The sequence below is a fragment of the Orycteropus afer genome, unplaced genomic scaffold (assembly GCF_000298275.1).
Source record: "Orycteropus afer afer isolate SDZICR_OR568_19922 unplaced genomic scaffold, OryAfe1.0 scaffold00147, whole genome shotgun sequence".
Lineage (NCBI taxonomy): Eukaryota > Metazoa > Chordata > Mammalia > Tubulidentata > Orycteropodidae > Orycteropus > Orycteropus afer.
Window position 1 is genome coordinate 7,702,940 of NW_006921734.1, and position 16,913 is coordinate 7,719,852.

Here is a 16,913-nt window from a genome sequence, read left to right on the forward strand (position 1 = left end):
ACCCAGTTAAAGTCTTATCCCAATGCTACCCAATACAACCAAGAAGCAGTTAAACACTTTGACATTAGAAACAAGGACATAATAAGAAAGACCACATCAAGGCTGTGATTCAAACTCAAAAAGAGAAAGGACTCTTGGATCTCCTTCAGGTAAGTACAGAGGGTGTGGTAAGATCAAAGCTCTGTGTCAGGTACCACAGTGCTGCTACAACATTGAGGTATAACTGGGCAAATTAAAGTTAAGGGGAAATGAAAATATGCATATACTTATTTTGTAGGTGTACTTAAGTGATTGAAATTTTAGAACAACTACTGCCTTCAAATGACAGCAAGATGCAAGACAAATCTTTATTGAAGAGAAATAAGCTTATATTCTATAAAGGTCCCACTAAGTGTTCACAGCCCCTTTACTTTCCCACCCTCTCCCAAATCTAAAACTACTCTGCTTATACATAAAATGCAATCTTAATCTGTGGCTTAGTAGCAAATTGTAGGCGCTCCTACCAAGTAGCTTTGATCTTCTGTACATGAAAACAACAACATGCTGTACCATCCATATACTCAACTATGCCTTCTAAGTAGAATTTATTTATTGCTCTAAAAATCAATGCTTCTGCACAGTGGCCATTTCCCCTCCAGATTTAATTCAAGATTTAATCTCTTTGATGTTTTCTTAATAAAAGCCTTAGAGTCAATTATGAATGTCAATCTATAAATCATTATATACAACACAGTGACTGCATTTCTTGAGCACTGAAAATATTTAATATAAAATTTCTTAATCTTAACTTTTGCACTCCTCTAAATCAAAGGGCCAAAATACTTAGATTTTTTTTAATTAGAAAAAAATTTTTCTTCCCAAGCAGAGGCTTTTCTCAGCAGCTTTGGCCAGGAAAGAGATTTTAGGTCTGTTATAAACCCTTGAAAATAAGGGCTTATCCTAGAAACATTGAAAGACCCTTAATCCTAGAGGTGTTAACTGGTGCCACTGTAATTCACAACCAACTACTACTTTATAGCTTATCCTGAAGAGTTGATTCATGCTCATTTTGTTGCTTTAAAAATACTCTTTGGAAACCATTATTACTCCTGTAGACACATACTCTAGTTATATCTCTTCCTGTAAAAATAAAGGTATAATCAAGATTATCTCTATTTCTTTGCTAAATTCAACTACCATATACATTTATTAATCTGATCCTTTACCAGCTAATTCATAACCTTACAGGATTCTATACACTGTCCAGGGTCAATTTTCAGCATGTAGAAGTAGGAGCAAGTCTTGCAAGAAAGAACAATCTTGTAGGCAATTTCCCAATCTAGTCTTTAACACGTTTAATACAAATGAGAACTAAAGCACTAGACTTTACTTCCCAAGCTAAGCGAAGGTAAACTTCCAAAGCTAAAGGAAAGTAACCTACTATATAGAGCTTACTTCTGTCATGTACATTATGAGCCTATTCACCTCAAGACTTAAAATTAGTCCAAGGGAATAACTAAGAGAAAATAAAGCCATTTTTTTGTGTGCTCCTATCAAATTCATCAGGTATTTATTATATGCCCAGAGGGTATGCAGTGCTGCTCTAGGCACTATCCATAATAACAGCCTTCTCTAGAACACTAAACTACCTCAAACACCCACAGACTGCCCCAACCAGATTTAAACTATCTGTGAAATATAAACTAGTCATGTATTCTTAATGCATACATTCAAAGCTACCATTTTAAAATAAACTGAAAAGTAGGAAAACCTAAAAAAAAGATATACTCTGCTATCACACTATCATAAACATTGTAAGTGTGTGTGGGTATATATATATAGAGAGAGCAGATAAATCAAGATTTAAATAAGATGGTAAAAAATAAGAAAATGTATATTTCACCAAATGAACTATAATAACCTTTCCAAGCTACAATTATAAACAAGGTCACTAATAAGGTAATTTGCCTAGGTTCTGACAAAACCAACCAACCCAAACAAAAAACAAAACAAAAACAAAAACACAAGACCTATACTAGAGTATGTGGCAATAATTAATATATTTCTATGGAAAATGTCTCTTGCCTTATGAGCTCCTAAAATAAAATCAAGGTCACTATGTGACTAATGATAGCACTAGGAGGAAAAAAAACACTGAAAGTAAAACAGTCTTCAGCCTTAGTTTCAGCTATCTCTTCAAATCAGCATTAAGTACATAATATCAGATACAACATTTTTTGGCTTGTAAGACCAGTAAGTCATGTTTTCCCACTGACCAAAGGCAGCTGAAGAAACAATTGCTTGAACAAACTAAATGCTGTGACATGAAGCATTTGACTTCCAAGTCCGAGTATTTAGTTAAAACGATCGTTGAACATCTAACTGGGCAAAAGGAATGGCATCCATCATCCAAACAGGCTCACTTTCCCCAGCCCTCAAAACGAACAGTAGTTATAATAGCAAAAGAAACAAAAAAGGTGTTTTTTTTTTTTTTTTTGATTCTTTACAGCCAACTGTGAAAGAGGTCAGCAATATATTAACAGCAGCAATGGACAAGGAAGAGCAAAATAGTAGATGAGAGAATCTTGCTGGACGTTTGTTCATCTTTTTCTGTATGAGCCAGAAGATTGCAACTGCCTTATTTGGAAATTTCAGGTATATACATCTTATCTCCTTAGATCCTTCACAGATTTAGAATTCAGTCTACCTGAGGGCTCTATAACCATGTAAGAAAGCTTTCTTTATCTAGCTTGGTGGCAGCCAAAACAGATTCCATGTCATTAAGGATGTCAGAACTCAAAGCTTCCTGCAGACTTGGCATCAACTCCTCTCCTTCTATGTTCATTCCATCTCCTTCCAGTGTTCCAAGGTCCACATTTGTCCCAGGAATGGCTTCAAGGTAGTCGGGGAAACGGTTCTGCTGTGAGGGTAGGGTGCTTTGGTTGATAGTATCACCTAGTTGGAACAGAGAGAGATTATGAGGCTCTTTGTGAAAGAACTAACATCAGAGTAAAGAGCTCTGGGGGGTGCAGTGGTTAAAACTTTTGGCTGCTAACGAGCAGGTCAGTGGTTCAAACCCTCCAGCTAGTGCACAGGAGAAAGATGAGGCAGTCTGCTTCCTTATAGATTTACAGCCATGGCAGTTCTAACTCTGTCCTGTAGGGTCGCTATGAGTCAGAAATCTACTCGATGGCAGTGGATTTGGTTTTGGCTGTTAACATCAGAGGTGCATCACAAGAAAGAAAAGCACTCCTGACTGACAGACTTCTTGAATTGATACCCAGAGTTTGTTTTAAGCCAAACAACCCAAAGTTTAAAGGAAAAAAAAAAAAACAAACAAACAACAAACCAGAACTCCAAGTTTACTTTTGCTTTAACATTTGTTCAGATATTCAACCAACAGACTGACTGCTTTTGTACTGAACACCAAAGTGGGTCATGAACAAAATAAAAATGCTTTAAAAGATTCCATGTAGCAAAGGGGGAAAGAATAAGTATAGTACACAGAAGCAGACTTCAACCACCATAAATAAAGGATATACACCAATCTTTCCCTTAAGTTATACTTTTGGGAAATGCTAAAATAAAACGAAATATTGGGTTAATAAAATACTCTTTTCCACTCTGTGGGATCCACATTCATAATAACAAAACAAGTCTCCCAGGAATTCTTGAGTAAGTAAATCCTCACAGCCTTGTCTCCAGGTTTTCCAAACTTACCTGGCCACAGAAGTCTTTCTGCACATGACAACATTAATACTCTACAGAACTTCAACGGAGCATACTTTCAGAAGAACTAACTTAAGCCACTAAGTGCTGTAGGGGTTTGGAGAAGAGAGAAATAAGGGAGTAAGGAAAGGTTTTGTAAAAGAGAAGGATTTGAAGTGGCTGCTAAGGATGATTAAGATTTAGATAAGCAGAGAGGAAGTATCCAAGCCATCAGCTGGATGAGCTCAGATACAAAAGCCTTGCCAAACACTTTCAGAAGAGAAGCTGACAGTTAAAGAATTAGCCAGCTAGAGAACAGGTTTCATTTCCCCGTTGTCACGCACTCTGACAGAGCTGTAAAGCAGGGTCACCAGGTAAGCCACAGGGAAAATGGTTCCTTAATTACACCTCTGAGGCAGGTATTTCTTTAGTTCCTACAAGACAATAAAGTAGGTAAAAGCCCCACCAGCCAGCCTCTCCCACCTGGGTTTCTGAGCCCCATAAAACCTTAGTTGGACCAAAAGTCTTCAGAGAAAAGAGAGGCAGGCACTGAATCACATACAGAATTCTCTCTCCAAGACTAAGAATAGGATCTCCAATTGCTTAGCCAATTTAACTCAGTACTGTACATGCTAAAATAAGTCATGTCGTTAGTTTTTTTTTTTTTCAAATAGAGATATTTATGACAGTTAAAAACAGAGAAAATATTTCAATTATAAATCACCATATAAAAACAATGCTAGCTCAATCTGAACTAATAATCTTAATAATAATGAATAATAATAATAGATAATCTTTTTTAGCAATGGCTTATTAGATCTGGAGATGATAGGACTATTTCTGACAGAAGGTCAGGTTACTAACAGGAATGAAGAGTACCAACCTGTATCCATTTCATCAACACTGTTCAGGAAATCATCTGGGGTCCGGGGGACACTGTAGCTGCTCATGCTTAGGCCACTGTCTGTACTCTCATCTCGAGAGTGATAGGTGCCACTGTAAAGAATGACAGTTAAAGACTGATAAAAAATTTTTTTAAAAATCAATTCAAGATAAAATAAACACCTATTGAGCACTGGCATAATTAAAAGAGAAAATTCTTCTGAAAATGCATCTGAAACAGGCACCCTTCTTCACAGCCCATACAAAGTCCATGTGCTATGAAGTGAACAGACAACTTGATCCCAATTGAAGCTGGCAGCTTTAAGGGGCCAAGATCTCTCTTTAGATTCTGGGCTTGGTGGCAATAAAGGAAAAAAGATAAATGTTCTACTGGTACACCTACTTAGTTTCCCAAACTGACAGAAAATTACCTGCATAGGTAGTCTCTCTGTAAAACCATTTGAATCTCGTGGGATCCACATAGCTTCAAGGCCTCAATTCCCCAAGTGGTGGTAAGCAAAGGCACCAGAGGTCAAAACATAAGCTCCAGGTGGGTGGTGAGACAGGCCTGCACTAGACTTGTGCTGAATTCCTAGCTCTGGTGCAGAAAATGTAAGCCCAGGGGAAATCAACCCCAAATAAAGAACCAAGATTCCTTTTGGACTGGCCAAAACAGATCAGTCACTGATGATAAGTTAAGAACTCCTTGCTTTTATTTGGAGGAGTAAAGGGAAGAGTGGTGGACCCAAACACCTCATCATTAGAAAGGCCTTATAGTTCAAGTTGAAGATGGAAAAAAACATAACAAAACTACAAGGCTTATCTTTTGAATAAAAGGGAAAAACATGAGCCAAGACAGAGTTTTACTTCAGGCTAAATGAAAAGTTTCTCAGATTTATGTACAGGTATGGTAAATAACATTGGAATATTACTTTCATCAACAGAATATTCCTTAGCTAGTAGCACGCAGACATCAGCTGGCACTGACTGTAAAATTCTCATGTTTTACTAATTTTAGAAAATCTTACAAGAAAGTTTGGAAAAAGACAATTGCTATTCTTAATGGTCTCTGAAGGTGAATATGAACTTTAACTTTCCCCAAACTAGACATTTAAGCAGCTGTTCAACTTATACAGAAGTTAAATAAATAGACTCAAGCTTTAACAATTGCTCAGTTAAATGCTAAGTGCCCCAAATTTCTTCCCAAAGTTACTCAATGAATTTGCCTTCTCTCCCCTCACCCCTCACTCTTTCCATTGCAACCACTGGTTTCTTCTAATGTTTCTGCCAGATTTTGGTTTTATTCAAAAGTCTCACACAGATTCAAGAAAACACAAACCTGCCTCTGAGACCATCTGTATACAATGAAGCCATGTCTGAGAAGGCCTCAGGATGTGGTTTGTTTTTATTTTGCTGGCCCTGATCTGGGCCACGGGCCTGGTCCTAGTCATCACTCCATTCCCACTGCTAAGCATGGGGTACACGTCAGGCACAAAGAACAGATGACTTTACAGAGTTGTGCAGAGTTCATTCCAAGTATAGGGGGAACACACAGGCATTTCTGTGGACAGTCTGCAGGGCTATTTTCCTCACCCATAACTGCTCCTTGAAGAACCCATCTCCTACAGACCCCACCATTTGACATTCATTGAGTATCTGCTACTTTAAGATAGGCACTAAACCATCTCTGAGGACACAGAGGTGAACAATAGCCACAACACACTGATTATCTGTCACTCTGTAATCTTACCAGAAAATAGACTCTCAAAATGCAGTCCAGTTCTCATCTTAAATTTTAAGGAAAAGTCTTACCAAATGACTGTCAGAAGGATATGCAATCTACCCATTTTTCTAAACAGTTTACTTTTCCTTGGATCAACATATACCCTTAATAAAAAGGGTACTAGAATTCTATTGATCTAAAATTTTCCTTGTGAAAAAAGAATTTCTGTGCTGTGACTTTCCTAATAATCTTCAGTTTAAGTTCAGAACTATAATCTTGTTTAAATCTACCCAATTTATGGCAGAACTTTCAACTGTGTGTGTTTCAGAAGACTAAATACAAACTTAAATAAATTTAAGAAAGCTTTCAAAGCTAAACCTCCCAACTAGGCCACCAGAACTAATCTTAAGACTGGGCAAATGATGTGAAATTCTATTATATTAAATATATTTAGCAGGATAAGATATTTTTTCTCAGAACCATAAAGCTTTCAGTTTAACTGATGAGAACTAAAATGGCAGTCTAATAGCTTTTCTAAATGAAAATATTAGAAATATTTTTAAAAGTGTGTTTAAAAATGATCAAAAATAAAAAGCACAAAACCCAGAAAATACTTCTTCATATTTTTAAAAACTGAAATATCTTTCACAAACTAGAAAAAAAGTTTTAGTCAAATTTTAATTTTAAACGGTTTCTAGGCAAAGAATATGACTTGTTTCAGCTTGCAGTTTTCAACATAGTACTATACATATAATAATATTTCTGCCATCTGCCTAAAACCCAAGATTTGTGGTAACTCATTCAAAAGCATCCTTAAGCTATGTTATTTTCAAATACTACCATTAACAACAATTACAACAACCATTAATCTTAATGCATTTTTTAAAAGAAGCACAACTTTACATTTTATCTCCTTGAACTACAGCCTTTAAGAACATATGGCCTTATTATAGTGCTGCTGGAGTGAAACCTCTTAGGTTGAACACCTATGTGGAAAATTCCTGCCAATGATCTTTACAATGTAGTCCTAAGTAGGTTTTGAATGTGGTTCATCTGCTTTCACAGAAAGGCATTCACATGTTCCTTCATGATTCTGTAATTTTAAGTAACTGTTAGTCAACAGTATAGGCAGAAGCAAACACGTTGCGACTTTGAGTAAGAATCCCCTCTGCAAGTCTGAACAGCTCACTTCCTCTCACAGGAGACAGCTTTTAATCCTCAACTTTTATTGTAGTTGCCATTTAAGGAGAGATTCATTTACAGCTATGGTTTTTGGCCCACACAGGTATTCAAAATAGAGTATTACAAGTACTTAGCAAAATGATCTTAATGCTGTGATCTTTTGCAGTTATTGGCCAGTAGCAACTCTCACCAACCTGTTAAGAAAGGGATCTGAACTATTGGTTGTCATTGTTCTCAGTTCCTGTGACATCCCTGGAGAAGACACTGGATTTTGAGTCCCACCATCCTGTTCCAATGTTGGTAACTGGCTACGGAGAGCTAATTCCTAGAAAAACAAACATGAACACAAACAGAATCATTGTACAGATTACCAAATGGTATTAAGTTTAAAGAAATAAAATGGACATTAAGGCAACTGTTTTACATACAAAGTTGAAGTATCAACATCTATTTTAAAGTTAAAATATTTCCCAGTCAGAAAAAAAGTTCTAATTTTCAAGTGATTAAAAGTTAAATTACATAAACTGAAAGTTTATCTAGTCATAGTAATCCAAAAACATACATACTTTACCATTTAATTTCATTTTGTTGTTTTCCTTACTCTAGCAGACATTCCCAACTCCTCCTTTGTGGTAGAATGGTATATGGTCTTTAATCAGAATTCTTCTTAAAGCATAATTTTACTCACCAACCCTTAGATGGTTTTGTATGTTTGGCACCAGCAATAAAAACAAAGGAGTAGAAGAACAGCATCTGCTGATTTACTAGGAGACACCAATCCCCCATCCCAGGGTATTACTTTACACTCTGCTATCAAGTGTCTCAGTTTGACTTCATATTTTTCTATCTTGAGCTGGACAGAATATGTTCTATCTTCCAGCAGGGAGAAACAGTTAAAAAAAAAAAAGACACCAGAAGTAAAAGCGTAAACCCAAAGTCTCTCCACTCTAATCAAAATATTTAAAAATGGGATAAAATTCTTTCAGGGGCACTTAAAATTGTCTCCCTGGATTCTACCTGGAAACCTGAGCAAATGCTGTAGCTGCTACCCTGATGGCTCCAGACGGCTTGCCTCATCCTATGCCTGCATTTGCCCGGCGGCACCTCCAGGCCAATTCACCTTCCTCTGGCAGACCTATGGCACCTTCATACTCCTCTGTCCTTTCTCTTCCTTTCACTTTCCCTTCCCTCCCAAGAATTTCCACTGTGCCTCTTGAGTTGTTTCTCTCCTACAGCATCAGCGCCCCATCCCCAATTTTTTAGTATGACTTGAAATACGGCTTCTCATCACAAAGCTCACTGACTCCCCTGCAGGCTTCCTGAGCTAAGGCTGCTTACTGAGGCACACTCCCACCACCCCTCCTTTACTCCCACCACCACTATCACCACTAGGTCCAGAGGTAGTGGCTCTGTACTGTCACTTTTAGACTATGATTTCTCTCTCATCTACTTCTTTTATTTATGTTTATGTCTTCTTCTTCTTTTACAGGCAGTCCCCAGATTATAAATCAGTTCTGTTCCTGTATCTATCTTTAAACTGAATAAGTACCTAAATTGGAACAGGTGGTAGTTTGTATCTAACGCCAGTCAAACGTTGGTCTTAGTATAAAGTAGCACCCGTTTGTTACTACAAACCATTAAAAACAAAAATCAAAAACCCACTGCCATCGAGTCAGTTCTGACTCACAGAGACCACCACTGGGTTTCCCAAGCTGTAAGTCTTCATGGAAGTAGATTGCCTCATCTTCCTCTTGCAAAGCAGCTTGTGGATTTGAACCTCTGACCTTCTGGATAGCAGCCAAATGCCTTACCCACTATGCCATCAGAACAAACCATTACATGTACCTCAAAATTATAATACAATAGGCTTTACAGGGGCTGGTTCATTAACTATAGGTTGTATGCAAGTTGGACATTTGTAACTTGGCGACAGCTTGTACCATCCTTTAAACCAAAGTTTCTTGCCTAGAGAGACTCATAAAAGAATTCAGGGGTCTCTAAACTTAGGAGAAAATAATTTATACCTTTAATTTTCACTGCCCTCTAACTGAAATTTAGCATTTTCCTCAAGTATGAAAGTAGGTCACAAATCAGAAGTATTCACTGTTCCTTTGATATTTTCTTATTATGTTGTTGTTGTTATATGCCGTCGAGTCGGCCCCGACTCACAGCAACCCCTCCTTGGGTTTCCGAGGCAGTATCATATTATAGTTGTTGCAAATATCTTGAAATATTACTTATGTTCATTACTATTTCAATGTTATAGTAGTTATATAAGCCATTGTGAAGGAGCCTTAGTGGTGCAATGGTTAAGCACTTGGCTACTAACCAAAAGTTTGATGGTTTGAATCTACCCAGTGGCTACTTGGGAGAAAAAGCTTGGTGATTTCTTTCTGTTAAGTATTTCAGCCTATGAAACCCTCTGAATAAGTTCTGACCTACCCTATAGGGTAACTATGAGTCAGAATTGACTCAATGGCACACAGGAACAAGACACACTGCTAGTTCTTTTGCATGGATTAATAAAGCATGTTACTATTATAAATTTTTATTTAATAATTGTATTTCAATAAAATTCCTTCTCTTTATAATCCTATACATTAAAAACAAAAAAATATTTTGAGAAGTGATCCAGGAGCTCACCAGCTTGCCACAGGAGTTAATTGCTACTTGTACTCCTCAACTTCTTAGCTACTCCATTTACATGTGGAATAATTCTGGAACCTGGCTCAGAGTCTCTTGCCACCCAAAGTATTCTCTATGTCTCTTAACATGCTTCAGTATTAAAGTGGGTGATTCATTCAAATACGAAAGCTTCTTGACCTTCTGCATTCCAACGACCTTCATTTCCACCTATTTCAATCATCCACTCCCATAACTACCAAGACCTTGTTATTTGAAACCAAACTACCTCTAAAATCTTAATTCGTGTTTGAGACAAGGATGGCAATGCTTCCGTTCATCCCAACTATATTTGCCACTCTGGAGCTGTCAACATCCATGCACAAAATCCATGCAGTACCCCATCCTTGATGCCTGATGTCCTTTAAATTGCAACGAGGCTAACCACTTCGTTACTGTACTTCAATCATTAACTACTCAAGTCACATCCCGGACCTGGCTCTCTTAGAAATTTCTACCCCAGAAATCTTACATGTGTTTTTATACCACTTTCTGACCACATTTTTCTTCCTACTCCATTTCCTCCATGAGCTTACTCCCATGTTTCTAGTCCTCTAATCTTAGAGATTCTAGACCTCTCTCTCTTTTTATTCTTCCAATTTATTGCTTCTTCCTGGTTTTCCTTTTCTTTTTTTTTAAATCCTTCCCTACCAGCTTGAATTAGCCACTGATCATTTGAGATATACATAAGCACCTTTTACTACACATAATTTTATATCAATCCAGTAAACACCAACCTGGAATCAATGCTAAAATGTACTTGCTTAATTTCCTTATTGAGATTGCTGAAAAATGCTAAAGGAAAATCACTGTAAATTAATGATCTTTGGCCTTGGCCGATCTTCTTCTCCAGGTAATTCTCCATGAAAATCCCATCTCCATATTGAGATTGTATTAAAAGATGTCATGTCTCTAACACCCTGGGCATATGTAGTAAGATCATAGCACTTATCACATGATAATGTATTATTTCATCTTTGTTCCTTAAGGGCACAGTGAATTAACGAATAGACATTTTGGAGCTTACGACATTAACTTCAAATACTCTCAAGAATCTATATTGCTCTTAAAATATGTATTTAGCAATAAACTTTATATTACTGACATTAACTGAATAAATGATATAATTTTCACAGTTTCTATAACTTTTTCGGTCTTCAGCCTGGCCCTGCAGGCCTACCTCACCCATTTTTTCCTGCATTATGTGGACTAGAGGAACCTGGGCACCCTTCTACTGAGCGTCCTGCTCACGTTGGACATAATGATCCTCATCTACTTTTCCCACCTCCTCTGCTCTTCTGCCCTGAAGGTGTCCCCAGCCCGAAACACAAAGACAAATTCTTGACTGAGTGAAACAGGGCCTCAAACTAATGGCAAGGCCAGCAAAGTCGATAAAGTTTCCACTTTCTCAAAACTGTTTTATGAGATTAAAGCTAACAGTTATGTGTGCTCTTCTGTTTTTTTCTACTTTTGATTTTACCCACTTTGCTCATTCAAAGCTGCCAAATTTTACTTTTTGCTTCCTTTAATAACTGTCCACATTGCAGACCCAACTATTCAGATTTATAAAGAAAGCTGATTAAGAGATGTGAATAAAGAAGGCAAATCATTCCAAGTTGCCTAATGAGATATCCAACAACACGGAAGGCTATGGAAACACATTTATCATCAACCCTACATTTGCACCATGATTAAAAGTAATTTACCTAAGAATTCACCTAAACTGAACTTGGAAGGATTCAAACAACAAAATGCCACTTTATTCAAGGTACCCTTAGCTCAGTTTTGAGATTTCTAGCTATAGCAAACACAACAGGGTTAAATAAATACTCTAAATATATTTTTTTAAAAATAGCTTGAGGTATAAACTGATGTACAAAAAATTACACATATTTAAAGGATCCAATGTGATGAGTTTTGACTTAGGTATATACATCCATGAAACTGTCACTATAAGCAAGGTAATCATTTCCAAAAGCTTACTCTTGCTTCCATGCAACTAATGATCTACTTTCTGCCACTATAGTTTGAATTTTTAAAATTTTACATAAATGGAATCATACAGTATGTATTCTTTTCACTTAGCACGAGTATTTTGAGATTCATTTTTGTTGCATCAATAGTTCATTCCTCTTCATTGCTGACTTGTATTCCTTTAGGACTATGCTATATATATTTATTTATCTATTCACTCATTGATAGATATTTGGGTTGTTTCTAAATTTTCACTTTGTAACGATGTATGTTTTCATTTCACCTTGAAGCCCTAAGAATTTAGAACCCCAGAAACGTTCCCAGACAACTGACTTTCACTCCTTTCTCTTTTCTACATGCACCAATGGATTGATTTTATATAAATCAATGGGTAAAATATTTCAACTACCAAATAAATATATGCTATCTTAAAGTTAAAAGTTTTATTTATTTATTTTTCCATCCTATAGGAAATTATATTGCTATTTAAATGAAAAGAGGGAAATATATATATATATATAAAAAGTCAGTAGCCTATGGCTGGACCATGAGTCCATAAAAGTCTACCACATAAAGCAGGCAAACTCATGTTTTCCTTTATAAACTATCCTGCAAAGTTCCCTGCAGACCAAACTGGGACCATTAGCTTTATTCATAGTGCAGATAGCTCTGACACCAAATACGTCCCAGATAGCTAAGATTTATAAGCTCAATGGGAAAATCCACCACATTTTTGGATTATTACAGAAGAAAATGAGCTAAAAATATTTGCTTCATTTAGAAAAAGTCAAATACTCAAAAAGAACTATTTGACCTTTGAAATACAAAACAGAAGCATGATTAAGTTTTGGCTGAATTTCCTATAACTTGCTTACTTCCCATTTTTGAAAGTCTGTTAAACTATTTATTCTAACTACCTTTGGGAAAAGAGAAGCTTAAAACACTTGTATTTTTAGCTCAGCATTCTAATTTTAAGCATCGTGTTCAGGATAAAATAATCCCAAAACTCCTTAGAGACAGATAGATGTAACTTTCCACATGAAATGTGTCAACTGAAATTGGTTTTTGTAGACAATCCAATTATGTCTCAAGGCTTATTTTCAAAACAGTTGTGCCAAGTTTACCCAATTGCAAAACATGCTCATATTCATCCAAAATTTATTTTGATAAAATTACTTTATTTGAATGGAGCAAGCATATTCTACATAGGTATGTTGTTGTTATGTGCCGTTGAGTTGGCCCCGACTCATAGTGACCCCTCCTTGGGTTTCCGAGGCAGTATCACTATGGAAGTAGATTGCCTCATCTCTCTTCCGAGGAGTGGCTGGTGGGTTTGAACCGCCAGCCTTCTGGTTAGCAGTCAAGTGCCTTAGGCATTACACTACCAGAGCTCCTTCTACATAGGTATAGATAGATAGATAAAAATAAAAAATAGGCTTACTTTTACTTGCAGTGTAATGAAGAAAAAAATTATATAGAATACATTTTTTTTATTAATTCAGATTAAACTAAAAAACCATACTCACTGCCACTGAATCGATTCCAACTCACAGCAACCCCTATTGGGCTTCCAAGGCAGTAAATCTTTATGGAAGTAGATGCTTCCGAGGCAGTAAATCTTTATGGAAGTAGATTGCCCAGTCTTTCTGCGGAGTGGCTGGTGGCTTTGAACCGCCAGTCTCCTTTAATTCAGATTAAAGAACTGCATTTCATACTTTTACATATTAAAATAGTTATTTTTTTCCTAAAGTCTCTACAAAAAAAGTCTAAACAGCTTCGAAACAAATTTTCAGTATTTTACTTTGAAAAGCCCTAGTTTCACATGGTCAGTTTCACATTTACAATCCTTGGCTAAGGCTATTAGGAATTATAAACTCACTCACAATGGAAACCCAAGATTTGACTGTTCCTAGAAACATTGCAGCTTATGGGAGGAGCTCTTTTTTAGTTAGCTGACTGACTCCATTGTCCACACTCCTTCACAATCAGACTAGGTAAAAGCATGTAGTAGGGTACATGCCCAAATTTCCATTTTACTTTTAAGACCTGCCTTCTTAAGCCCTGTTACAATTATTTGTGTGTCTGTATTTGTATGGGAAGTAGAGTTTGCTGTTTTTAGACTCTACTGAATTCCAAAGCTGTAGGATAAGAATAGAGAAATTGGTTGGCCTGTTTTCCTACGTAAATATACACTATTTCCCTCTCCTCGTTTATGCCAATTTTTAAAATTTTCGACAATTGTTTTTCCTCTTTCTTATTGAATCTGGTGAACAAATTATGTTTACAGCAGATGAAAATATTAACATGAGAACTAAAGGCTTGAAGATGGAGCTAACAAGTTAAATTTAATTACTTTTTTTTTCCTATTTTCTTAAAGCCAGTTTGTCTAGCAAATACTGAACTATATAAGAGTACATATCCATTTTTGGATCATATATGGCACACAAGTGACAGTATTTTTTAAAAAAATTCCATTGTATTTTCAGTGAAGGTTTACATAGAAAATTAGGCTCCCATTGAACAACTTCTGTACAAATTATGCAGTGACACTGGCTAACATTTTTCACAATGTGTTAACACTCTCAGTGAAAGTGTACTTTTTTTGTAATCAATTTTTTAAAGGAAGGTTAGCTTAGTGAACTAAAAATCCAAATTTAGACACGGAGAATAACTCTAAGAATATACATCTTATAAATAGTTTGTTTAGTGATAGCAGTTTATGCCAACAGTTCTAAAAACAAAAACAAAGCCATTTTTCCTAACTGTTCAAGACAGGCCTCACCATACCCCATTATCCCAGCATAGCTTTAATTAGTCACACAATATTTAGTTATCTGTAAAGTCATGAAAACATTCAGCCAAGGCTTAGAACACTTTTCGTTTTTTTAGTACTTTTGCCATTTATCAAAGTTTCTTCAACTTGAGACCAACTTTTGACTAGGAAAAATCTATACACATGGATTTAGGGATAATGATAACTATATAAAATCCTAACTCTCAAAGTGTCATCCAAAAATGAGTTGTAATTTGGTGTTCCCAGCTCAATCCTGCAAAATTTAACACTTTTTTAAAATCTTTCGAACTGAGGTCTTTTGTCATTTGTGTTACTTAATTATGATCTTAGCTGAAGTAATAAAATTGTTATGCACTGTTCCAATAAGAAAGAGGTGATTTTAATTAATAAAACAAATAAGACAAACTACTGGTGCATGTAGGGTCTGAGGCTAAGTCTCCTTTTTATACAAAGCTTTCCACATATCAATTGAAAAGAAAATATAATAGGTTTGTTACTAACACCAAATAAACTTATGGTTTATTTAATATTTGGAATGCAAAGACAAACAGTCATGGAACAAGTGCTAACAGGGATTTTGAAACAGCTTTTCTAGTCTGATAACTGAAAGATAGTTTGGACAAAAAAAATTTGCTATTTCTAAGTTTGGGGAAGGGGGGGGAGAAAGGCTGTTGGCAATTACTGTAAATGCTTTCCCATAGCTGGAACAGTGGTATTATTTTGCTTTATGTGACTAAACTATGGACATTTAAACCTTTTACTACTGGGGCAAAAGGTGTAACGCAGTAGCCTAAGTAACATTAACACTGTAGGCTTTATCACTCATTAAGCCAGTGACTGACTTTGATGTATATTTATTAGTACCCCTAAGGAATGTCAAACATAGGGTAGCCATCATTTGCAAAATTTAGAATTATAGTTAGAATTATATTTTCTATGTACATTGAAGCAATAATTTGCTCAGAAGTAAAATTAAATAATCCCACATCATATCTTTGGCCTCCTGACTTTGAATCAATTACAATGGCCAACGAATGACATGGGCCAAAGAATGACATTGGCTCTATGTACAGCAGTCTTGTTTCTGGATAATTTTAAGAATTCTGATGAGGCTACTTAGGGAAGAGTTTTGAGCTAAGCCTAGTAAGAGAAATGGAGACGCTTAATCAATAGGAAGGAAGGGGGAAAAGCCAAGCACTCACTATTGGGAAAAGCCTGTGAGCAGAAAGAATCATGACAACAAGACAGACATGCACTCAAGTGATGGAAGAGTGACTGATTAACAGAATCAGCAAAGAAAAGGCTACTGACCACAGACCATGAGCAAGACTCCAAAGTTAGACTTGGTCTCACAGGTATCAAGAATCATATTTTTAAGTATAAGAACAGATAAAAATATTCACACTCTGAGGAGCTATCTTTCCTTTCTTAAAAGCTCTCTCCAACTTACAAAGGAGTACTGATGTGTAAGAGATATAACTAGAAAACTAAGCATTAAATGCTCATAATCTCACAGATTAAAGACAATGTTTCTAGTTTCCACAAGTGTTTTTCCCAAAAATAGAAACTGGTTTTGAAGCAAAAATATAGTGAATAATCAAAATGAAAATAAAAAGCTCTGTAAGGACAAATTTTTCTAGAATTCCACAAACCAAACCTAATAAGTTAACTGCCTATTTAATGAAAACATATATGAATTACTTTAAAATGGCCTTAACTTTTCAGAATTTTGCACTTTACTATCACTGCAGTAATATCTCTTCAGATTTCCAACTAACCTCATCACAGCTATATTAGTTTACATAACCGAAGAATCTGACAATATAGACATGTTTTCTTAATCCTAGTTGGAAGTACTTAAGACAACTTTGGAAACTAATAATTCATTAGTATTTTGAAGTTTGGTACCTTCCACATTGTCACAGCACATGACGTATATAATGTATTAAGTAAAGACACTTAATGTTGCTTATTAACACAGTTGCACTA

General features: G+C 36.0%; 1 protein-coding gene across 1 annotated transcript in view; it reads right to left on the reverse strand.

Annotated features, from left to right (window-relative positions):
• Positions 1 to 2,695: 2,695 nt before the first annotated feature.
• Positions 2,696 to 16,913, reverse strand: part of YAP1 (Yes1 associated transcriptional regulator) — a 152,845-nt gene continuing 138,627 nt past the window's right edge. The window contains exons 7-9 of the mRNA XM_007946016.2: positions 7,669 to 7,799; positions 4,571 to 4,683; positions 2,696 to 2,934 (exon numbers count right to left, since the gene is read on the reverse strand). Of these exons, the coding sequence (XP_007944207.1) occupies positions 2,696 to 2,934; positions 4,571 to 4,683; positions 7,669 to 7,799 (483 nt within the window). The remainder of the gene's footprint in view (positions 2,935 to 4,570; positions 4,684 to 7,668; positions 7,800 to 16,913) is intronic.